Source organism: Enoplosus armatus, chromosome 22 (assembly GCF_043641665.1).
Source record: "Enoplosus armatus isolate fEnoArm2 chromosome 22, fEnoArm2.hap1, whole genome shotgun sequence".
Lineage (NCBI taxonomy): Eukaryota > Metazoa > Chordata > Actinopteri > Centrarchiformes > Enoplosidae > Enoplosus > Enoplosus armatus.
This window is the reverse complement of record NC_092201.1, coordinates 999255-1022500: the sequence shown is the minus strand read 5'-3', so window position 1 is coordinate 1022500 and position 23246 is coordinate 999255. Positions and strand designations below refer to the sequence as shown.

The 23246-nt window shown below is 45.8% G+C and overlaps 2 protein-coding genes across 2 annotated transcripts in view; one reads left to right on the top strand and one right to left on the bottom strand.

Annotated features, from left to right (window-relative positions):
• The first annotated feature begins 375 nt into the window (after nt 1–375).
• On the top strand, nt 376–6205 carry LOC139305151 (rho GTPase-activating protein 8-like). Its single transcript, XM_070929097.1, has 13 exons — nt 376–487; nt 841–882; nt 2056–2208; nt 2633–2720; nt 2801–2932; nt 3107–3193; nt 3343–3441; nt 3540–3650; nt 3744–3817; nt 3890–3967; nt 4152–4280; nt 5034–5137; nt 5251–6205. The coding sequence occupies exons 2-13, from the start codon at nt 843–845 to the stop codon at nt 5446–5448; spliced, it is 1293 nt and encodes a 430-aa protein (XP_070785198.1). The 5' UTR covers nt 376–487; nt 841–842; the 3' UTR covers nt 5449–6205.
• Nucleotides 6206–10025: 3820 nt separating this feature from the next.
• Nucleotides 10026–23246, bottom strand: part of phf21b (PHD finger protein 21B) — a 66157-nt gene continuing 52936 nt past the window's right edge. Inside the window, exons 4-15 of the mRNA XM_070929158.1 lie at nt 21837–22097; nt 15073–15165; nt 13858–14184; nt 13450–13578; nt 12869–12920; nt 12577–12653; nt 12424–12478; nt 12196–12218; nt 11681–11839; nt 10988–11054; nt 10794–10897; nt 10026–10283 (exon numbers count right to left, since the gene is read on the bottom strand). Coding sequence (XP_070785259.1) covers nt 10026–10283; nt 10794–10897; nt 10988–11054; nt 11681–11839; nt 12196–12218; nt 12424–12478; nt 12577–12653; nt 12869–12920; nt 13450–13578; nt 13858–14184; nt 15073–15165; nt 21837–22097 — 1605 coding nt within the window. The remainder of the gene's footprint in view (nt 10284–10793; nt 10898–10987; nt 11055–11680; nt 11840–12195; nt 12219–12423; nt 12479–12576; nt 12654–12868; nt 12921–13449; nt 13579–13857; nt 14185–15072; nt 15166–21836; nt 22098–23246) is intronic.

The following is a 23246-nucleotide window of genomic DNA, read 5'->3' as shown; positions in this document are numbered from 1 at the left end:
GTACTAATACCACACAAGTACAAGTGCTGTATTATCAGCATGAAAAGTAAAAGTACTCATACTGCAGTGATGATGTTTCTGGAATAACATTACTGCTGCATTAATGTGTATGTTGCATTTTACTGCTGAGTTCATTTCAACTACTTCAGATGTAACTGTATGAGCATTTATTAGCTAATTATTATTAACAGTAAATGTAAAGCAGCTATGAACTAAAGCTGTCAAAATGAATGCAGGACTTGTATTTGTAAATCTGTGGTATTAGTACCTTTGCTTGAGTAAAAGACCTGAGTACTTCCCCCAACACAGTTTATCTGTTTATCTGAGATCAATAAACATCTAATTTACTCATCAGAGCTTCCTGGCGGAGTTTGAACTGAGCATGCGCAGTCCGCCTGGCAGCGGGCGGCTGTTTGAGGAAGTTTGGATCAACTTTCTACCTGCCGAGGCGGCGGCTCTGTTCGCGTTAGCTCATCTGCGGTCACAGGTGCGTGGTGCATGTTTCCTGCGGGTTTATATCTCCTCGTGAAGCTGGTGAAACGTCACACGAAGCGTCTGGAGATAAAAACCAACGTTGAAGCGCGTGTTTGTCTCGTGTGTCGCAGCTTTAACGGGTTAATGAGGCAGCTCAGGTGTTGCTAAGATGCTAATTATAGCTTCTTACCTGCTAGCTAGCTGTGTGTGTGTGTGTGTGTGTGTGTGTGTGTGTGTGTGTGTGTGTGTGTGTGTGTGTCCTGGAGGTTTTGACTTCGCTGGCTTGTATTGTTTGCAGAGTACTCATACTGCAGTATCACTGAGTACTTTTACTTTTATTTGTCCTCTTCTTCCTTCATCCATCAGACATGACGTCAGCCTCAGATCTGGAGCAGCTGGCAGAAATAGGTGAGTGAGTCAAACACACACTCAGTCATCCAGCTGTTCACTCAGGTCATCCAGCTGTTCACTCAGTCATCCAGCTGTTCACTCAGGTCATCCAGCTGTTCACTCAGTCATCCAGCTGTTCACTCAGGTCATCCAGCTGTTCACTCAGTCATCCAGCTGTTCACTCAGTCATCCAGCTGTTCACTCAGGTCATCAATAAAAGACGAACCTGCTGCTGGATCAGCTGAACCTGAACCTGAACCATGTGAAGACTCCACACAGACAAACGTCACTGCATCAGTGGGGGAAGACGAACTCGTGTGTTTTACTTCAGCAAAAGTAGTAATACCACTGTAGAAGTACTCTGATACAAGTATTATCAGTACTCACTATGCAGAATAATACATATATATTATATGAATGTGTGTTAATGTTGCAGCTCATGCTGGGTAGTTCAGGATCAATGACGTTTTATCTTTATCTATAATAATATATCATAATTTATATGAGGATTATATTTTGTTTTATTATTCTGAATCTGAACATTATAAATAGATGTAGTGCTGTAAAAAGTACAGTATTATATGTATAATATATATATATTTTTTTTATTTGTCTGTTTCTTCACTGACTCAGATATTTTGACACTTCTTTAAGTGTAAAATAATAATAATTGAATGTGTTTCTAATGTCCTGCCCACCTCATTCATATCAAAACTCAAAGTTCAGTTTCTGCCCTCCGTGACGAGCAGTCAGCTGTCAGTTTGTGAAGCAGGTCAGCGGTTTTAATTTGATTTGTTTTTAAAGTTTCTCCTCTTTCACTGGATGAAGTCCGAGCGTTTGTCCGGCCGCTCTGATCGGATCACTTCCTCTCTGTTATCAGACCGACTGTGTGTTTATAGAAACCTTCCCTCAGAGCTGCACAGTAAACATCCACAGCAGAACACAGACCACACGGGGGGGGTTTCCACCCGGCCCTCCGCCTCTGTATTTTTAGGAACAGAGCAGATAAGGAAACAATTTAGAAAATGGAAGGTGGGTCAGAGCGGGAATCTGTGATTGAGCTGAAGTTTTTCCTTCATAACGTCTGTATGTTTCGACTTCCTGTCGAGACTGAACTTATTAGACTAATAAGGGTCTAAATCTCCTGACTGAATGTTGAACTGTTGTTTTTTTTTAATGAATTAATGACAGAGCTGCAGAAGGAGGAAGAGGAGGATGAGGAGGATCAGATGTGTGTCACAGATGGTCCATCAGGTCCATCATGTCCTCCCAGCAGCTCTTTAAGTCCTGATTCTTCTCACCCGTATTATGATGTGGCGCGACACGGCGTCATCCAGGTCTGCGGTCAGTAGCCACGTTTAAATGTCAAAATAATAATTCAGCTTCTGGGTTTGGTTTTGAGGCTCACTTCCTGGTTCAGATGAAGCCAGCGTTCAGCCAGACTCAGAGACCAGCTGCTGAACACAGTGCAGCATTTAGCAGCTAAGGAGCCAGATGTTTCCCTCCAGAGGTGGAGGAGACCAGAACCAGAGCTAACAGAGAGAGAAGACTGGACTGGACACGACTCCACATGGAGGACCGTGCTGGTCTGTAGCTGCTGGAGGTGGAAATAAACCACTGCTGCCCCCAAGTGGCCGAACATTCAATGAATGCAGCTTTAAATGACTTGAATTGTGATGACATTTAAAAACCCTCCTCCAGAAGTAAAGAACAGCTGTGAATGTAAATGTTATAGAGAACACCTGAACCTCGTCTGTCTCCTCTGCAGGTGACGACAGGTACGGCAGGAAGCTGATCACCTTCAGCAGCTGCTGTTTGCCTCCGTCACACCAGCTGAACCACCAGCGGCTGCTGGAGTACGTCAGAGTCCCCCTTCAGACAGCAGGTCTGCTGAGCTCGTTAAAGACCTGCACGCACTGACTTTATGTCTCTGCAGGTACCTGAAGTTCACGCTGGACCAGTATGTGGAGATGGACTACATCCTGGTTTACTTCCATTACGGTCTGAGGAGCAGCAACAAGCCGTCTCTGAAGTGGTTACGAGAGGCTTATAATGAGTTCGACAGGAAGTACGTGGCCTCAGCTTCACTGACTCTTATTTTACTGACGACACATTATAAGTTCTTCACTAACACTGAATAAATCCAGTGTTAGAGTAAAAGTTAAAAACACCATCTAAACTTTATAACAAATGAGATATGAATACATGAATATATGAACAAACATATGGATGTTTCTTACAGATACAAGAAGAACCTGAAGTCTCTGTACGTCGTTCATCCTACCAACTTCATCAGAATCGTCTGGAACATTTTCAAGCCTCTGATCAGGTAGAAACTAGTCCGGCGTCGCCCCGACGTAGCCTGAACCTCTCCGGGGGTTAGCGGCGGCCATCTTGCCTCATAGAGTGTGTTAGATAACCGGTTGCGATTGGCCCGACCTGACTTCAGTCACTCTAAAGTCTCTTCCTGTTTCACAGTCACAAGTTTGGGAAGAAGCTGACGTATGTGAACTACCTGGCCGAGCTCCGAGAGCACCTGAACTACGAGCAGCTCGTCGTCCCCCCCGATGTGCTCAGGTGCTGATCTCAGACCAGGTGTTCTCAGACCCTGACGAGGCCACATGTCATGACTCAGTGAATCCTCAGAGCGGCTGTTTGTGTGTCGTCTCCCTCAGACACGATGAGAAGCTGCGAGCTGCTCAGAGAGGCGGGCCCCCTCCCTCAGTGAAGACCCCCCCTCCTCGACCCCCCCTGCCCACTCAGCAGTTTGGAGTCAGTCTGCAGTAGTGAGTGTTTACTGACGCACCAGACTCTTACTGAATTCACACCATTTATACAGTTTGTTCTTCAGACTTCAATGAGTCCTGTTTGTTTTCCAGCATCAGAGAGAAGAACAGGGGGGCCGTGATCCCACCTGTGATGTCTCAGACTGTGTCCTACCTGAAGGAGACAGGTGAGTGTGACCTTACACCTGTGAGGTAAAGTCACAGACCTTGAAACTGAATATCTGTGTTTATACATGTAGGTCTGAGGACTGAGGGGATCTTCAGACGTTCGGCTCGTGTTCAGCTCATCAAGGACGTTCAGAAACTCTATAACCTGGGTCAGTGGGGTCTCCCCGTCTCATGGGCAGGGGCCTTTTTGTCTCTCAGTACCAGGAAGTAGAGACCTGAGATCTTAGCACCTGAGGCTGAATACAGACGGAGGACATAAACTCTCAGCTGATGGCGACTCGCTCCGTCACTTCTGAAGTGAATGAATGTTATTTGTTATTTGAACCTCTTCAGGGAAACCTGTGGACTTCGATCTGTACTCTGACGTCCACGTTCCTGCTGTGATCCTGAAGACGTTCCTCAGAGAGCTGCCTGAACCACTGCTCACCTTCAGAGTCTACAACCAGGTCCAGGACATCCTCAGTGAGTACAGGGGGGGGGAGGAGGAGTGTTACTGTGCTTCTTGATACTGAGTCCCCTGTCATCTCCTGTTGTCTCGTGCTGTCTCGTGTCGTCTCCTGTTGTCCCCTGTCGTCCCCTGTCGTCTCCTGTCGTCTCCTGTTGTCCCCTGTTGTCTCCTGTCGTCCCCTGTCGTCCCCTGCTGTCCCCTGTCGTCTCCTGTTGTCTCGTGTTGTCCCCTGTCGTCCCCTGTCGTCCCCTGCTGTCCCCTGTCGTCTCCTGTCGTCCCCTGTCGTCCCCTGTCGTCTCCTGTTGTCCCCTGTCGTCTCCTGTCGTCCCCTGTCGTCTCCTGTTGTCTCCTGTTGTCTCGTGCTGTCTCCTGTCGTCCCCTGTCGTCCCCTGTTGTCTCCTGTCGTCTCGTGCTGTCTCCTGTCGTCCCCTGTCGTCTCCTGTTGTCTCCTGTCGTCCCCTGTCGTCCCCTGTTGTCCCCTGTCGTCTCCTGTCGTCCCCTGTCGTCTCCTGTTGTCTCCTGTCGTCCCCTGTCGTCTCCTGTCGTCCCCTGTCGTCCCCTGTTGTCCCCTGTTGTCTCCTGTCGTCTCGTGCTGTCTCCTGTCGTCCCCTGTCGTCCCCTGTTGTCCCCTGTCGTCTCCTGTCGTCCCCTGTCGTCCCCTGTTGTCTCCTGTTGTCCCCTGTCGTCTCCTGCTGTCTCCTGTCGTCTCCTGTCGTCCCCTGTTGTCCCCTGTCGTCTCCTGTCGTCCCCTGTCGTCCCCTGAACAGATGTGGAGAGCAGCCTGCGGGTCTCCAGGTGTAAACTCATCGTGGAAAGTCTTCCTGAACATCATTTCATCGTGACAGAGTTCCTGCTGTGTTTCCTCCACATGGTACGTCAGCTGCTGAGACGCGGCGTCTTCTCGTCCCTCTTGATGGACTCTGTGTGTTCGTGAACGAGGTTATTGATCAATAAATCCATAACTCCTCTGTTATTGGCCGTCAGGTGTCTCAGGAGAGCATCGTGAACAAGATGAGTCCCTCTAATCTGGCCTGTGTGTTCGGGGTGAACCTGGTTTGGCCTCGTCACGGTTCGATCTCTCTGACCGCTCTGACCCCCATCAACATCTTCACTGAGATCCTCATCGAGCATTTCCCCGCCGTGTTCGGCTCCCGCCGCCCCCCTGCACAGGTAACACCCTGAACCCCGGGTCCGCAGGGTCTCCCATCCCTCTCGCTGCCTCTGAGGTTATTTCTCCTCTGATGACACGGTCCTGCTCCCCAGAGGATGAACCCTCACACCTCTACCTGGACATTAAGTCCACAGCGCCACCATCAGGACAGGAGGACAACGCACCAGATGAACATTAGCTTCAGGCAGCAGGATGATGTCGATCAGCCGGTAAAGACGATCAATCGGAGGGACTGATTTATTGATCTGTTGTTTTATCCATTAACAGTTTCTCCATCAGGTTTCTATAGTTACTACATTATAATAAAGATTTAATGTTGACATTAATAATAAACAGGAAGTAGATGTTCCATAAAGTTTAACGTAGCTGTAAACAGAAGCTGCTTTATAAACACATCACTGATAAAGTGAAACAAAACAACACTTTATAATAATATAAAGTTATAATTATTAATGTTCAGTATTTGTCAAACACCTGAAACGTTCTTCTGTTTATTAAGTGTTTATTAACTGCTGATAGTGTTTTTGTCCACATTGCCCTCTGAGATAATCAGACAGGACGGCTGTTTTGTATTTTTATATTCTCATTTTTAAAGTCCGTGTTGTTGTCAGATTGTACCGAGACGCTTTACATTAAATAATAAAACAGTTTAAACAGCAGCTGAGCTCCAACTCTGCCACATATTAACTGATATATTGAACTTTAACGCGCTGATTGTGACTCAGATGTCGCAGAATATGAAACCGTGTATAAACAAACTCGCTTCAACCAGAAAGTCACTTTTCATTCTTTTGATTAAAATGGAAAAAAGAAAAGTTCTGTCTCACATTGATGAGGAGCGTCGTCACCCTGAACTCTTATTAAACCGTGTGATCGGTGGCTGATTGAAAATCTGATTAAAGATTTCTGTCTCTTCCTCGCTGGTTTAAAGTGGGCGGGGCTTAGCTGGGAAAAAGGTGACGTCACGTACATCTGTGCACCAATCAGGATTTAGTAACATTGAACTTAAAAAAGAAGTACTACCTGAAGGTGTTTAGTCACTGATGTTTAATAATTAAGAAGGAAAACATGAAAACAGACACTTTCTGTTCTTGAGTTTTGTTTATTAATGATTCCATTTTTCGTAAGAACTTGGTACAAAAAAGTGAGACTACTCTTTTAATCATTTACCAACTTCCATCGATCAACTTTTTAATGCATCATAAAGAAGAAAAAACTACATTGGCATATTTAAGACAAACACTTTCCTATACACACTATCCACTGGACAGTCCCCTTAATGACAACGAAAGAACTTCTACTTCCACAGCCAACACACATTTTCATTTCCATCTAAACGTGTCGTCGTCTCCTCGTGGCCAAACAAAACATCGAACGTTGCAAGCTAGAAGTCAGAATGCAGAACTGGAAACAATAAAAATGTTCTGTTTTCTTTTCTTTTTTTTGCTCCTTGATAAAAGAATATAAAAATGTTCTAACTTTTTTTTTCTTCTCATTTGTTCAAATGTTGTGTCGTGTATTAAAATAGATCTGTTTAAGCACTGCACAGTTTCTCCCGGAGAAGATTTCTAGAAACGGATGAAGAGGTTTGGTTTGGGGGGGTGGTGGAGGCGGTGGAGGGGGGGGGGGGTCGACGCGGCACGGAGCGCTGATATGGTTCCACCTGGTTTCCTTCTGGTTTCTCGGGGTCCGGTCCTGCAGCTCGATATGCATCACGTGGTACATTCTCACACGGATCGTGATTTTATTCATAAAGGCAAGTTCGGTTCAGCGTGGACGCGTCTGCTCCACGTCTGAAGGTGCTTTGTGTTCTCAGGTTGTTCTGCAGTCAAAGAACCTTCAAACGAAGTCGTGAGTCTGAACTGGATCAAATCTGTGACGCTGTGACTTTTATCCTGCAGTGTTGTGGTGGAGGAGTCCGCCTCGCCTGGAATAAAGAACTAAGTCTAAACACAGTGACGTTAATGTCGTCTCGACAGGAAGAAGGAGCAATATTAACTCTATATTTATCAAAATGAAACTAGTCGATTCAGCGGAGACACAAATATATTCACATCTTTTACTTCGTAGCAGCGATAAAGTGAAATTACTCCCTACAAGTCAAAATGTTAAACTAAGAGTACATAAGTGTTGGTGGGAAAGTGTACTTAAGTAAAAGTACTTTTATTATTATTATGTATTATATTTTTGATGTTGACGTGTAAGTAGAATACTAATGTTAACTCCTTTTATAGACTGTTTCAGTAACTCCAGCTGTCAGTTAAATGGATTTCCATCTGAACTGTACTGAAGTATTAGTATTAGTGAACATTTGGGCTTCAGGTTTTTTGTGTGTTGACCGTCAAACTCTCACCAGATTGGTCGTCTGATGCCGAGTGTGTTATTTCATAAAAGCGTAATATTCTTTATGATATAAGCAGATAACCTTCATGTCAGGCGAGGCAGCCTCCTCCACTCTGAGGACTATAAAGGACTCGTGCACATGTGCAGGAGCGAGTCAGACTCAAGCGCATTGTATATTTCTACATTTTGAACATGACGTGTGCGTTGGGCTCAGTGTTGAGAGACGGCGAGGGGGGGGGGCGTCCCGCTCGAGGCCTCAGTCTGCTTCCTGAAACTCTGAACGTGTGCTGTTGTACCAACTCCTTGACGTGAAGCATACTGAGGCCTTTACCGCTTCACTCCTTTAATACGAACATTTACTTCTTCTGGATAAAACCATGTGATGAACGCTTTTGATGCCATATTGCTCGTCTTTTGTCCTTTTGTTCGCCGCTCTGCACCGCTATGGACTCACTCTTTGTGCCGTACAGATGATGCTTCTCCCACATTAAGGATCTACTCAGTATCTTGGATACTTCAGAGACCAAACACAGGTGACCTGGATATGATTCAAACTAAAGAAAACCTCCTCTTCTCAGTTAGAACTTCAGATTCCCTCTTTTTCTTTTGATAAAGGCATTTTCTCCTCTGAATGATTCAAACCATTTGTTCATGTTTGTGCATTAACAGGCAGCAGAGAGCTGCGCCTCCACTGTGTGGTGAGTACAGTATGATAACCTTAAATAAAAAATGGACTAAATCTAAGTTTTTAACACTTAAACTGAACCTTTCTGGACCAGCAGGAAGACTAGCGAGACAAATGGGCCGAGCAGGACAAGACGGCGGCGTCCCGGTTCCATTCTCAAACCAGGAGGACGCCATCTTCATCCTCCTTCAGTCCACCGACAGTCAAAACGTGTTGTTGCAGTTTGACAGAGTCCCGTTTCTGATTGACTGGTGTCTCTAAAATGACGCAACAAAGACGAAAACCCTGGATTTGAAAGGATTTGTACTTGAGGCAGTGTTCATCCGTCACTGTTGAAACGTTCATAAAACACGAGTAAAAAAAGCTCCAGAGCGAAAAATATAAAAGAGGCAGGGAGAGAAAAAAAAAAGCACTATAGACATTATTGATAGATGAGCGATCCCAGTACAAAAACAAAGAAAAGAGTTTTTGGCATATTTTCTATACTGGTTAAATGGGGGGTGGGGGGTTGGGGGGGGGGCTGAACGGACGCATCACATGGACTGCGACGTGTCACTTTTCAACTGTTCAACTGTTCGTTTCCTGTCGAACGACGACGGCAACAAGAAGATGACGGAGATCTTTCAGCTACAGAAACTCTCCAGACGTTTAACCTCAAACATTTTGAAACCTGATTTTTATCTTTTCTGATTTCTCATTTCAAACAGCAAATTCTCATCAACTCAAATATGAAAAGACTGATGTTACGTTCAGTTCTTGTTGTCGTGCGACAGAAGACAAACAGTCGAGCGTTCAGAGACCCGCCTGCTCTCAGATGTGACCTCAATAAAGTTTGAAAACCAAAAACACCTGCGATGATGATGATGATGATGATAATAATACAACTTATGTACAGTGATCCCCTTGAATACTCCAAACTTACATTTATCACCAGGCATCAGCATGAAAATACTAAAATCTCCACTAGAAATGCTAATTTCTGTAGTTTTTATCTTAAATACTTTTTTCTTTGACTTTAACTCTATTAATACTGAAAAAAAGTTATTCTCTGTTTTTGTTTGAAGGCTCGTATGCGTTTACATACACGATGAAAACATTTTCCTGAATCATTATGGCAAAAACATTGTTCATAGGAGAATGAGAACAAACATCTACTCAGATATATCACTGTACATCCCGTCAGTCCACCGAGCCGCTGCTTCACTACCTCTAACTCTACTGTTCCCTCTCGCTGTACGCAGAACAATTATTATACCTGTTTGAAAAGGGACAGATCTTTCGGACCGCGCTCTCCCGTCGTGTTCCTGCGGCACCGCTGTCTTCTAACTTTTTGTAATAAATACATTAAGGCCAAGAACATTAATAAATAGAAAATAACTTAAAAAAAGAAATCTCGTAAGCACTGTAGGTGTTGGGTTTTAAAAAATACTTGAATCGAGTGGACGATAGAGGCTCTCTCAGTTTGTTTCAGCTCTCGGAGAAAAGATGGTTAGATATTATTCAGACAAAAAGAAATCATCACCGCCCTCGACGAACAGTCGGAGCACGGGGGGGGGGGGGCTAATTGTTGGCGTCATCCTGGCTGTGGGCGTGGCTCTTCTGCAGGGGCGTGGCCGAGGGGCCCGGGGCGGCGGCGGCGCTGGTGGGTTTGATCCAGGACTGGGAGAGCAGGGAGGCGGCGATGGTGGCGGTGGTCGTCATGGTGACCTGGATGAGCTGGTCGCGTTGAATCAGCCTGATGAGAGCTTTGAGGCGCTCGAGCGAAGCCTGAGTGTCTCTCTGCTGCCCCAACAGTCGCTCCCTCAGGTCCATACACTGCTGCAGACACACAGGAGACACTTCCACTGTTACAGCACGCACAACAACCAAACACTGCGAACAGCTCGGACTTTAACATCATGTTGCTGAGCAACTGAAATTAGATGAGAAGATTGATGCCACATCTGTCAGATGAATATAAAGCTAAACCCCGTCTGAGGCTAGCTGTTTGCCCCCACTTCCAGTCTTTATGCTAAGCTAGGCTAACCACATCCTGACTCCAGCTTTAGAGAGTCATGTCTGTACAGTAAACATGAAGCTACAGCCAGCAGCTGGTTAGCTTAGCATAAAGACTGTGAACAAGGGGAAACAGCTAGCCTAGCTCTAATAAAGGAGCTGTAGGTGATTCTGTATCCTTTGGATAGAGCTAAGCTAGCTGTTCCCTCCTGGCTCCAGTCTTTATGCTAAGCTAATTGTTGCTGTGTTGAAATCCAGCAGCATCATGACCTCAGTTTAAACTCTTGCTGTTAGCCACATGCGAGCTGTGTGACGAGGACCAGCTGTTTTTACTTTGAGCGTCTCGTTGAGCTTCTCGTCTTGTTCTTCCAGATGAGCGCACTCTTTCTTCAGCTCGTTGTTTCGTCTCAGCAGCCGTCGCTTCTCCTCCTGCCTCACTGCTCACACACACACACACACACACACTTCATCAGCACATGTGCGAACAACACGACGACACACTCCAATAGACGTCAGCTGGTTCTTACCCGTCTTGTGTGTAACGTAGGACTGAACAAAGTTCTGTGGCCACGACATGTTCTCTTTGTTCAGCACCTGCAGACACAAGACAACACGTTTAATGTGCAGCATGAATCTGGTTTCAGTTGCAGCAGTAGTCGCCGTGACTCCACCGCCTCCATGTTTTACTGCATTGTTGCCTCTGAAACTTCTTAGAGGTTTTTCTTCAACCTAAATAATTGAAGTGAACGTCCAAAGTTTCAAAGCAGTGATTAAAGTTACGTGTTAGGGTGCAGGTTAGCTAGTCAAATTAAATATGAAGTGTAAACACAACAACAAGTACTTCCTGTCCAGACTTCAGCTGTGTTCCATAAATGAGTGTAAAGAAGATTTCTTTACAGGTGTTGCTAGCTATATGTTTGACCTTTGGATGGAGCCAGGCTAGCTGTTTTCCCCCACTTCCAGTCTTTATGCTAAGCTAAGCTAACCACGTCCTGATTCCAGCTTTGTACTTAAAGCAAAAGTTCAGCCATCTAATTGGCTGTAGAGAGTCAGATGTTCAGACTGATGCCTCTCATGTCTGTACAAACTGTAAATATGAAGCTACAGCCACAGCTACAGTAGTTAGCTTAGCTTAGCATAAAGACTGGAAACAGCTAGCCAAGTCCTGTCCAAAGGTAACAACATAATCATAATAAAAGGTGCTTTCAGACAGTTCATACCTTCTTCTGGCACTTGGGGCAGTACCAGGGTCCTCTGGGCGGGGTTTTGAGCGGCGGGTGGAGGCAGTTGGGGTGGAAGGCTCTGGGGCAGTTGTGGCAGGGCTGCAGCTCGCCGTCCTCCTTACAGACGGCACAGTGGTCGTCATGCTCCAAGTCCTCCTGTTACAACAGAGGGTTAGTGTGTGTCGGCACAGCGACCTGAGCAAACTTTATTAACATTAAAGACAAAAAGTGTTTCAGCAGAAAGTCCTTGTGGTCCAGGAAGTGGATGAAGGAACATAAAGGCTGCGTCAGGTGATCAGCAGCAGTTTCTTTTTGACAGAAACGGATTCTGCTTTGCTAGTTTTGTTAAATGATGACGTGATTAACAACAAATAACAGCACACGTTTGTTCTTCTTTCTGTTAATCGTCTGGTGACCTCAGAGGGGTTCGAACCCGCGGTTTGGGAACCAGTGATTTCTGCACAAACACACACGTATAACAGAGGCGTGACATCATCCGTCATGTGACCTACCTTCCAGCAGTAATCCTCAGAGTCTAGCATGTGAATGAAGCAGAGCAGAGGTTAGTGGCAGCACAGACAGCATGAGGCAGCAGGTGGAGGTGAGATATTAAGATATATTTCATATTTCTGGAAATTCTTTAATAACCAGGACTGAAAAACTTGAGATGAATATTTGAATCCAAGATGTGAGCTGGATGAGAGTCAGTGTTTGAGCAGCGTCACTGTGGCGTGTTTTACCTCGAGCTGACAGGAAGAGCGAGCTGTTCAGGTAATGTGACGCCAGGCGTTTACGCTGCAGACAAACAGGAAGGAAACGAGTCGATATAACACATGGAACATCTGTTTAGGAGAAAGTCCCAAGTAGAAATAGTCTGATGAGCGTGTTCTGACCTCTGGTTCGAACAGGCCGCTGTAGGCCGGGTTGGCTGTGCTTCGTCTCTTCCTCTCCTGCCTCTTCGTCTGGATTTCTGTTAGAGAAATGAAAAGAAAAACATCTTCAGGATACAGACAGAAACTTCTCACAGCGTTTTGAACAGAAACTCCTCAGTTTGATCGTCACGTGGAAATGTGTGGACTGGCCCTTTAAGAAATAAACGAGCCAAGAGGAAGCTCATCTGATCAGGTTTCTGGTTTTCTATATTTTAAATGAATCTGAAGGCGAACAGGAAGTGTGTGAACTCACCTTCCAGGTGTTCTGTGGTGACGAGGCCGAGGGCGACCATGAAGGCGATTTTCTGAAAGGAGGAGGAGGAGGAGGAGGAGGAGGGTTTCAGAAAACATTCATGAGAAACTGATCTGTTGTCAGCTCAGAAAACAACAACAACATTTTTATGATTTGACAATGTCACTTGTTTGAATAATAGTCAAATTGATTGACTTCAGTTTTTTTCCTGTTATTAGCACTAAATCAGTTATTTTCAGGAAACTAATAAGAGATGATTAGAAAACGACAGATCTGTAAAATAAAGCGTCTTGATTGGTTGATGATGATGTCATGTTGATCAAGTTCAGGAGAATAAACATCAAATCTTTTGTGTTTATTAGATATTTTCTCTTATCGACATTAAATGTTTCAGCTGTTGTTTTCGTTTGGAAGTTTTATAATAAATAAAGTTTAACTGTTTTACTTTTGAGTTTGTAGAAGAAATATTATTGATGATGATTATATAATATATTTATTCTTGAAAACATTTTCAGATGAAGAGTGAAGGACGTGCTGATCAGCTGCTGATTATCTCAGATTATTGATTCTTGTTTTCTCACCTCGGGGTCCTCGTCCTTCTTCTGGGAGGGGGACTTGGGGGCGGGTGGGGCCTCCTGTGACGGGAGGTCAGCCTGGGCCCCCGGGGACCCCTCAGTGCTGCTGGGGGCCTGTGGCTGGATTATTATCACCTGTAACACAAACGTGGAGACGATGTTAGAGTGAAACACTGGATTCAGACAGAATCATCACTTGATAATCAGTTATTAATGAAACAGGTCCTGATTAAAGTCATTAATGCTCAACTTCATGTTTGACCGAATGTATTTGTTTGATGTCTGCAGACAGAATGTGTTTCTGCAAACGAGGAAACATCTACACTGTGTCAGAATTAATCAGTGTATTAATGAATATCAATATTAGTGATATTAGCCGCCTGAGGCTCGTGTCGGTGGAGGCGGCGGCCGCACCTTGACGGCCTCGCTGACGGCGGACACCCCGTTGCCGGTGGCGGGCGAGGCGGCGATGATGGCGTACGCCACGCCGGGTCCCGCAGAGGCGTGCTGGACGGGGCCCCCGGAGTCGGGGCCTCCGGACTGGCCGTGGGGCGGGGCCGGCGAGGCGTCGCTCTGGCCGTTGGGCTGGTGGTCGGGGCTGAAGGTGCTGTTGGCGGTGGGCAGGGTGGGGCCCTGGCTCTTAGGACTGACCACGGCGGTGGCCCTCTGCAGGCTGAGGGGCTGCAGCTCCTGACAGGGACTGTGGGGGAGGCTGTCTGGGATCTGGGTCTTTGGCCTGACCTGAAGGAAGACGACAAGGAGGTGTCAGTTTAGGACATCTCTCTGTGCTGAAGGTTGTTAGCTGGATGTGAGTCACAGTCTTCCTCAACAGCCGCTAAAGGGACCACCTGCAGGTTCAAAGGTCAACGACACACCTTCAGACGTTAGCATGACGCTAGCAGAGGTTTATGTTGGAACTGGTCACATGTTAACTTTAACTACTGCCGAACGCTGATCATTAGCGTATGATGTTTTCATGCTAATTTTAGCATGTTAGCATGCTCTACATTGAATATGTAGCAGTTCTCAGCTTGAACGTGTTCTTGTTTGTTTGTTTGTTTGTTTGTTTGTTTGTTTGCTTGCAGCCCTTTCGAACAGCTGATGTTGAGACAGACAGGCAGTGAGCAGAGAGAGCGACAGATCTGAACTGAGGATGTTTTGAGATTTGACTCTCAGCCTCGTGTGTTTCCTCTTGTCCAATCAGAGGACAGAGAGTCATGGGGGGGGGGGCATGTAGAGTCCTCAGAGTCATTACAGAGAACATCTGTCTTCATATTGTGACACATTCGACCCATCTCTGCTGTGGTTTGTGCTGCCACCTGCTGGACGTCTGCAGACACAATCTACAGACGCTGGAGTCTGTTTACATGGTGAGTCAGATCTGAACTGTCTGTGAATCACTTTCATTATTTCACTATTTGCCAAAGAAATGTTGTTGGTTTTTTTATGTAGATATTTTATTAGCAGGTTAACATCTGTTCATTTCTCTTGAGAGTGAACGAGTGTTTGAAAATAATCTGACAGTGCAGAGCTGAGCCTGAGATGTCCTAAAATGGCCACCATACAGATTGATTTGGATAATAACATGACCTCTGGCGCCACCATCAGGACAAAGTCCCTCACTGTTACCTGAGGTAGCACGGTGGCTGCTTGTCCTGCCAGCCGGTGCAGTGAGCTGACTTGAGGCACCTTGATGGGCACAGCAGTGAGAGTTCCCAGCATCTGAAACGCACACAAACACAACACTTACACACAGCTAGCACACAGCACACAGGAATGATTCAATACATGTTCCAGGGCTGCAGCTAATGGTTCTGTGATGATCAAACATCAGAAGAGAAGAGCAGGAAATCCTTTCACAATTAATGAATAATCAAAATAGTTGCCAATTAATTCTCTGTTGATTGAGTAATTGATTAAACGACCAGTCGTTTCTTTTGTGCAATGCATTGTGGGACGATAGCGTCCATCAGAAACGTCTTTTAGTCTTCACACTGACTGTGTTCAATAAACTTTTTCATAAAAGCTGCTCAGTCTGGATTTCAGCTTGTACTCTTTTATAGACTGAAGACCATATGAGGTCTTTCAAGCTGGAAACCAGTGTGGGAGCCCTGAATCACAAACCAGTCAAACCAGTGGAACCAGAGCAAACAGGAAAACAACCATCTGAAAAAGAGTCACTTCTGGCATATTTGTAGTTTTGATTTCATGTTATTGCAGGAGCCACCACTGACCACAGGGGGAGCCCCCGCTGCACCACACACTGTGCACCTGACACCAGCTGCATGCTGGGAAATCCACATTTATCAAAGAGACAAGAAGAACAGGAGGACGCCGTACAAAACGAAGCATCAAGAATCAAGAAAGTTATTTTCTTCATATCAGAGCAAAAAGACGTCTCGTTAAAGTCTAAAAGAGAATAAACTGAATTATCTCGACTGCCAGAAAGTCAGAGAACAGATCAGAGCGGCAGAGCCAGCGAGGAGTTTGTCTGCTCCTGTTTCCTGTGTTCACACTGGATGTTTTTTATTGTTTCCTGAGCTCAGCTTCAGACTGTAGATCAGCTGACTGCAGCTTCACTGAAGGTCACAGCGCCGCTGACGCTAGCGGCTGACCAACAGGAACTACGGTGGCCTGTAGGGGACAAACAGCAGCAACATACTGATCAGACTGAAGCAGCTGGAGTTCCTCCTGCTGTATATTTCTCTCATGTGGAGTCAAGATGCTCTTTTGCTCTTTGGCCTTTGACCTGCTGCTGTTTTTCCTCTGAGGCCTCCAGAGGTTTCCTGTCTCTCTGCAGGACTTCATGGTCTGTGTGAACCGCCGACAGGCTGGGAGCTTCATTTAGACTTTCTGCTGGTCTTTAGAGGCACTTTGGATCAACTGTTGCGTTTCAAGACAAACATGAAGGTGAGCTCTGCGTTAGACATCAGTCTCCAGTGAAAGAACGCTGGACGTCTACATGATGTTCACAATCTCCTCCATGGGAAAGAAAAGAAATCAGAAAGAGGAGAAAGTTTTCTCCTCCCCCCTCCGGAGCACAGCTCCCCCTCCCCTCCTTTCTTCTTCTGTGAAAATCCCTTCGTTCCATTGTGTTGTGCTGCAGAGCGGCTCGGGGGGGGAGGGGGGAGGAGGCGGCCGAGGCCTGTTCCCATGGCAACTGCAGAGATGAAAATTCTTGCAGTGCAAGGGCTTTCATTTTCGTAATTGCTTCCTCTTTTCTCCAAACCTAAGCACCTTCTCTTTAGGGGGCCTCCTCCTCCTCCTCCTCTTCCTCCTCTCCAGTGAACACAACCTTGGACGAGTCACTTCCTGTTGTTTTTTATGAATTTCTTTTTCTCCAAATACCAAAGTCAACACCATCGGAGAGAGAGGTGACAGCTCTGCAGCAAACACTGACAGTCCTCCTCCTCCTCCTCCTCCTCCTCCTCCATCTTCCTCCTCCAGTCTCACAAACCTGCTGTGGTAGACCAGAGGGGGGGTGAGGATGTCACTGTGTCACTTCAATGTGGATTTAAACTCTGTGCAGTGAAACATATGGAGACTGTACTCTGGAGGGAGGAGCAGAGTCTCCTCCTGCTCCTTCCTCAGTGAAGTGCCTCTCAGTAGAGGTCTTCATGGGTCCACCAGACCAGACCTGCTACATAGGTGGGGTACAAACTATATAGTGCACCTGATGTGTTTTGGATCTGGTATAATTATTTCTGGGTCTAGTCGGACGGGGTCTGACTGTCCTCAGGGGCCTTTAGGATCAGCACGAAGAAGATGATCAACTTGTTCTCAACTCTCTTCCTGTAACAAATGTACTGAACGTCTGAAATCCATCCAGAGATGAAACTGAACGAGAGGGTTCCCCAGATTGTCATTTGTTCCTTTCATAAACAAACAGAACTATGAGTCTTTCTGACTGAATCTAAAAAACCAGATGAAGAGTGACAATAAGAAGGCAGCAGAGGCTCCAGCAGCGTTACAGCGATTCGTTCCTCATCACACTGTGAAGACCGACTCACACACTTTGTAGAAAACAGTATTCTCCAAAAAAATGGGATGTTTAGTGGAAACAAGTATTTGGTAGAAAAGGTGTCAGCTGACTTTGTGAGAGGAGAGCAGCCGGTGGAGACGGAGAGATGGAGGGATCAAAGATATAAAGTCGTCTGTTGAAGGTGGGCTGAGGCTCCTGTCATCGCAGCAGGAGGAGGAGGAGGAGGAGGAGGAGGAAGTGCACACGCAGCAGCCGAAGACAAAACACAGCGACATGTTTCATCTGTGAGGAAGTTGTTTCTTTTTCTCTCTCTGACTTTGTCATCATCATCATCATCATCATCTCCTGAAACGTGAACTCAGAAGTCAGAATAACTCAGCTTACATTTGAAAAGTTTCTATTTAGGATCATTTCATGTTTTCCTTCTCTCTTACAGAACAGGTCGTGTTCATTCATTTTGTCCAATATTCTGAGAAAAAGTAGAATATTTTTATTTGTGGTTCTCTTTGTCGAACTTTGGAGGATTTGAGGAGAGAGATGAAGACTTGTGACTTGTGGTTGAACTCATGGTGGATTACAGAGACCTGTGTGTTCACACCAGAGAGCTCTGCAGACGTCACTTCATGTGAAGCTGTTGTTCCTGCAGCTGCCAGCAGAGGGCGCCGCCCGCGGCCACGTCAGCTCCGCCTCTCTCCATCTTCAGCATGAAGAAGCTTTTCATGTCATTCGGCTCTGAGCTGAGAGATGAACTCTGCACCATAATGAGGGGACTCAGTGTAAACAGCCAGTTTACATCCTGTCACTTCATTAAGCGGATTACAGTTAGACCTGATCCTTCACCACAACACGGCTTAAAAATAAGAACGCATAACATAACAAGTCTACATGTATAAACAGGTGGAGTCCAGTAAAGGCCCCAACTAGATCAAGTGATTTAACTCTGAAATGTCTTTTATCGACTCACAGTTTAGAATTATTGACACTGAAAATAGAAAATATGTTAACATGTTGACATCAAAATCAAATATAATAAAAAAGAAATAAAAAACCTTCCTTGAAAGCAGTGTGTAGTACATGTACACCTGCAGTACTGTGTGGTTATGAGTTTTGAAGTTCTTTTAAGTAAATTATTTTAAAATGAGCTTCTTATAAACTCTTATATACCTGACATCCTTCGCCTAGAATAACCTCCAGGACCACGAGAACTTCCTCCACCTGTGGATCTTACTCAAACATTCAGAAGGACCTTGAGAAAGTCCTCAAGGACCACTAGAGCTTTCTCGTGGACCCCTCTAACATCTACTACCTATTGAGGTCTGGAACTTGCTCACTGACTCTTCAAACTTTATTAAGGACCCTCATCAAGGCCAGTGGAACTTTCTCCAGGATCTCATACATCCTCCATAATCAATAGAACCTGTTCAGCATGAAGAACCCTTAGACCCTCGTCCATGCCCCCTGGAACTTTGTCCAGGACCACTGACCTCTTTTTCATGACCTTAAATACCCAGAAGAACCCCTAGAACTTCCTCAATGACCAAAGGAATCCATAAAAACCCCCAAATGGAGTCCTAGAATGTCCTCCAAGACCCCTAAAACCTTTAGAACATATCCAAGGACTCCTGAAACCGTCTCTAGTAAAAATGTACTTTTACAAGAGACTACTTTTACATTTTGTTGTAATTTTCTGTAATGTCTCTCGTGTTCAGTTGAGGAAAATGTCCCAAATTAAAATGCTCCAGAGCCAGAACTAGAGCTTTGAGGTTCCCCTGGATCTCGTCTACATTCTGTGTGGAGCTAAAATCAACAGAAGAGCTGAACTACAGTCCCACATGAGAACAGTGAAAACATTCACGTGTACTCGGCAGATAACACGATTCTATGTGACTGCGGCTCCTTTTTCCACACGATGTTCTGGACTGAAAGTGTTTTATTTGGCTCTCCGTCATTTGCGGCTCCGAGTGGGAAAGCGGACCCTTGAAGGGGCCATCTACCTTCCTCCGGCTTTGACGAGACTCGGAGGCGGATGGCAGCGGTGACCTTGGCTGCTGTTTAAAGAGGATAGAGATGTCTTTGGAAGGCGGCGAGATGGAGAGCCATGAAAGAGAAGCAGGATCAGCGTTAAAGCAGCAGACTTTCAAACAGATTCTGGCTCGGCGAAGCCCCCCTTTGTTCCTCTGCTTCAAGCTAACAGGCTCTAAACAGAACTCCAATCACCGGTCAGAGATTCAACAACAAACATCCTCCCATCTCAACCATTCCTCAGAGTAAACCATTATTATATCTCAGGATACGCACAGCGTTTCTGTGGGTTCATTAGATCCATTTTCAGAAATATACATAAAAAGACTTGTTTGTTAAAATAACTGCAAAACTCACAGTAACTTTTATTTTTGTATGATTCCATAACTTTGTAGTCAGAAAAGTCCTTTCAAGATTTGCTCTATGAACTAAATTTCAGGGATCTGCGTTGAATCCTTTATGCTCAACTTAATGGACCAACTTTCAACCAAACTCCATTGAGATTTGTCACATTTTTGGGTGAAATCCAGTCAAACAGGCCTGAAACCTCTTAGGCAGAGATACAAAAGACAAATAAGGATCAAAGAAGTCTGGCAAAAGTCAAAAAGATCATAGTATTGGCCAGCAGCTCACACAGAAACGTGTGTGTGTGAGTGTGTGTGTGTGTGTGGGCTCTCAGAGTTCACCGAGGAGCTGAAACAATGCAGCTATAATATGTGCACTCATGCGGAGCAGCAATCCCATTACACCTCATTATTGATCTCCAAATTAGTGGCCAGGTGGTCTGAGGGACCTGCCCCCCACCCCCCCCTCAGTCCACACACCAGCAAGGGGGGCCTCTGATTGGCCAAGCCTTTACGACTCTCGATTGATGGAGGCAAGAAAAGCATGGAGGCCTGCGAAGGTTTCTCCTCTTTATTGCCTCGTGCAGGCAGCTGGATGAAGAGCGCCCACTCCCTCTGAACAATACAGCCATAAAGAGCCGGGAGACAAACCTGCTGCCTGACCCGTCACAGCCCGACAGGGTGAAGACAGAGAGGGATTCCGTCCAGATGACGACTGAGGGCGAGAGGGGAGGATGGACGGGGGGGGAGGAGGAGGAGGAGGAGGAGGAGGAGGAGGAGTCTGGGCTTCTCCAAAGTGACACATTGATGAAACACAGCAGCTTTATCGCAGCAAACGTCTGTGTTTGTGTCGGAGCCTCAGACCTGATCTGCATCCAAACCAGAGGACGGAGTCACAGAGCAGCGTTACACCCACCAGGAGTCAGCCAATCAGAGAGGAGCAGGAGGAGGGACTGGATCCTGACTCGCCAAAACCCCTGAACTCCCCGAACCTCATTAAGTATTCAAATAAACTATCATAGTATTCTCTATCAGTATTTATATTACTGTGTACTGTGTGTATATTACATATATTGCATTTATATATAACATTATATATTATATTTATGTCTATTGTACTTGCTGTTGTTGTTATAAAGATGTACATTTTAGTCCATATCTCAAATTTAAATGTCCTCTTTTTTTCTCGTTACTTGAAGGAGTTTCCTGTCTCATCATCTTAAACTCTGTTTCAAGCCGGAGTTAAGCAGCTGCACTCTGACTGATGACATCAGACTTCTTTGGTCCATTTTTGGTGGAAACCTCATTCGTCATTCTCACAGTACAAAACACTGAAAGAGAGATGAGCTCCTTTCTGTCTTCATGTCTATTTTAAGGCTTCATGTAACAGACATGTTCCATCTTAAAGAAGACATGTTGACGGACGCAGAGTCAGAACCATAAAGCAGCAGCCCGGGGGCCCCGAGGCCCGGCCCCCCTCTCTCTATGGGGCCGTGCAATTACAGTAATAGTGTGGAGGCAGCCAGTGTTGAGCGTGAAGCTCTGATCCCCGGCTGTGTGCTGATGGAGGTGATGGTGCTGAATACAGAGTGCGGAGGAGACGAGACGCTGTGGCCTGAATCCTAACAGACACTCAGAGGAAAAATACAACATCTCTGATGCAAAGACGACATGGAAGCGCAGCTTCGTCTCCGCTTGTCAGTGTCTCAAAGCTTAATGTGTGTTTCACATGTAAGAAAGGCTGCAGAAGAATCTGCTTTCTGCACCAGCAGGTAGGATTCAGCCCCCTCCCACCAAACACTGAAGTAAGCTGCATTAGATGCTACACATGCTGGCTCGTCCACCAGGTGCGACGATTCTGAAACGCCAACACGTCGCTCGGGACATGAACTACTTGGTCGTGTTGGTTTAGTGGCAACAGGAGAAAATAACTGTCCAATCAGAGCTGAGTATGAAGGTTACTCTGCTGACAGGGGTTAGTTGGCCCCTCCCCCCCTGCAGGTGCTCCAGGTGTCGTGTTGTTGGGGGGGGGGGGGGTGGTTTACCTGAGAGGGAGGCAGCTCTCCGGCTCTCCTGCTGCTGAGTGGGTGGACTCCGGCCGCCGCCGCCCTGCCGCCCGTCTGGAGGTTGATGGGGGACGTCTGCAGCGGCTCCGAGCTCGCCGCCTTCTGTCCGTTAATGTGTGCGGTCACCATGGAAACGGGAGCCTTGGCCGGCACCACGGAGATGGCGATGCCCTGGCTGGGAGGCTTGATGAGAGACAGCGGCTTAGTCGTCCCTACAGGACAACTTCTGACTGCCAGCTTCTGCAGGGAGACAGACAGGAAATAGTTAGAGAGACAGACAGGAAACAGAGAGACAGACATGTGGACTCATGTACTGCAGGTGTTTTCAGACTGTCTGCTGCTCACTGACAGAAACACACAGACAGCTTTCTACTAAAACTACAGCTACCATCAGCACTACTGATAGTACTATCAGTGATGGTTCAGGACTGATCCCTGTTCAGGACTGATCCTGTTCAGGACTGATCCTGTTCAGGACTGATCAGGACTGTTCAGCAGCTCTACTGCGTCTTGATTTAATTTAATGTGAAACAGTCCACACGGTGCCAGACACTCACTGCTGCTGTCCTACAGTCCTACCCACCAGACTGGCCTCATCACACACACACTCAGACCCCCTCCTCCTCCTCCTCCTCCTCTTCAGCCTGGAAAAGAAAAATACATCTTCCAAAGCAGAGATAAGTACATCTCGCTTTCCCCTCCGCTTCACCCTCGCACTACTGAAAAGAAGAGGCTCTCTAAATATTTTATATTCCATCCCACTGCCCCCTCTCATCCCGCCACTGCCTTTTTCATGCTTTTCTATGAACTACAGTGGGTCTGTGGGAGTGGGGAGGGGAGAGGGATTTCTTTTTCTCTGGCAGAAGCAGACAGTTTGTGCAGCCGCTGAAAAAAATAACTAAAATAAAGGATTTGTGTGCAGGCGACATGGCTCACAGTTTGAAAGCATTTTCAGACCTGAGTGTCCTTGCTCGCTGCAGTAATTACCTTGTAAATACATCAGCAAAGAGGCAGGCGCTTTGATAAACAACATCAAATGCCAAGGAGAGGTGGATATATATATATAGATACACACACACATATATATATATACACATATATATATGTATATATGTGTATATATATATGTATGTGTGTGTGTATCTATATATATATATATATAGATACACACACACATACATATATATATACACATATATATATGTATATATGTGTATATGTATATATGTATGTGTGTGTGTGTGTGTGTGTGTGTGTGTGTGTATATATATGTATATATATGAAGAAAATAACCCACACATGAAAATATCTGAAGCTTCATTAGTTTTTGCCATTTCACAAAAAATGTTTCCACAAACGAGACTCTGAAGAATAAATCCAAACAAGCTG

Coding starts and splice junctions, on each gene's coding strand:
- LOC139305151 (XM_070929097.1), top strand. CDS start 843: ATGACGTCAGCCTCAGATCTGGAGCAGCTGGCAGAAATAG. Junction 2,721..2,800: donor AACCACCAGCGGCTGCTGGA/GTACGTCAGAGT, acceptor ATGTCTCTGCAG/GTACCTGAAGTTCACGCTGG. Junction 3,968..4,151: donor TCAGAAACTCTATAACCTGG/GTCAGTGGGGTC, acceptor GAACCTCTTCAG/GGAAACCTGTGGACTTCGAT.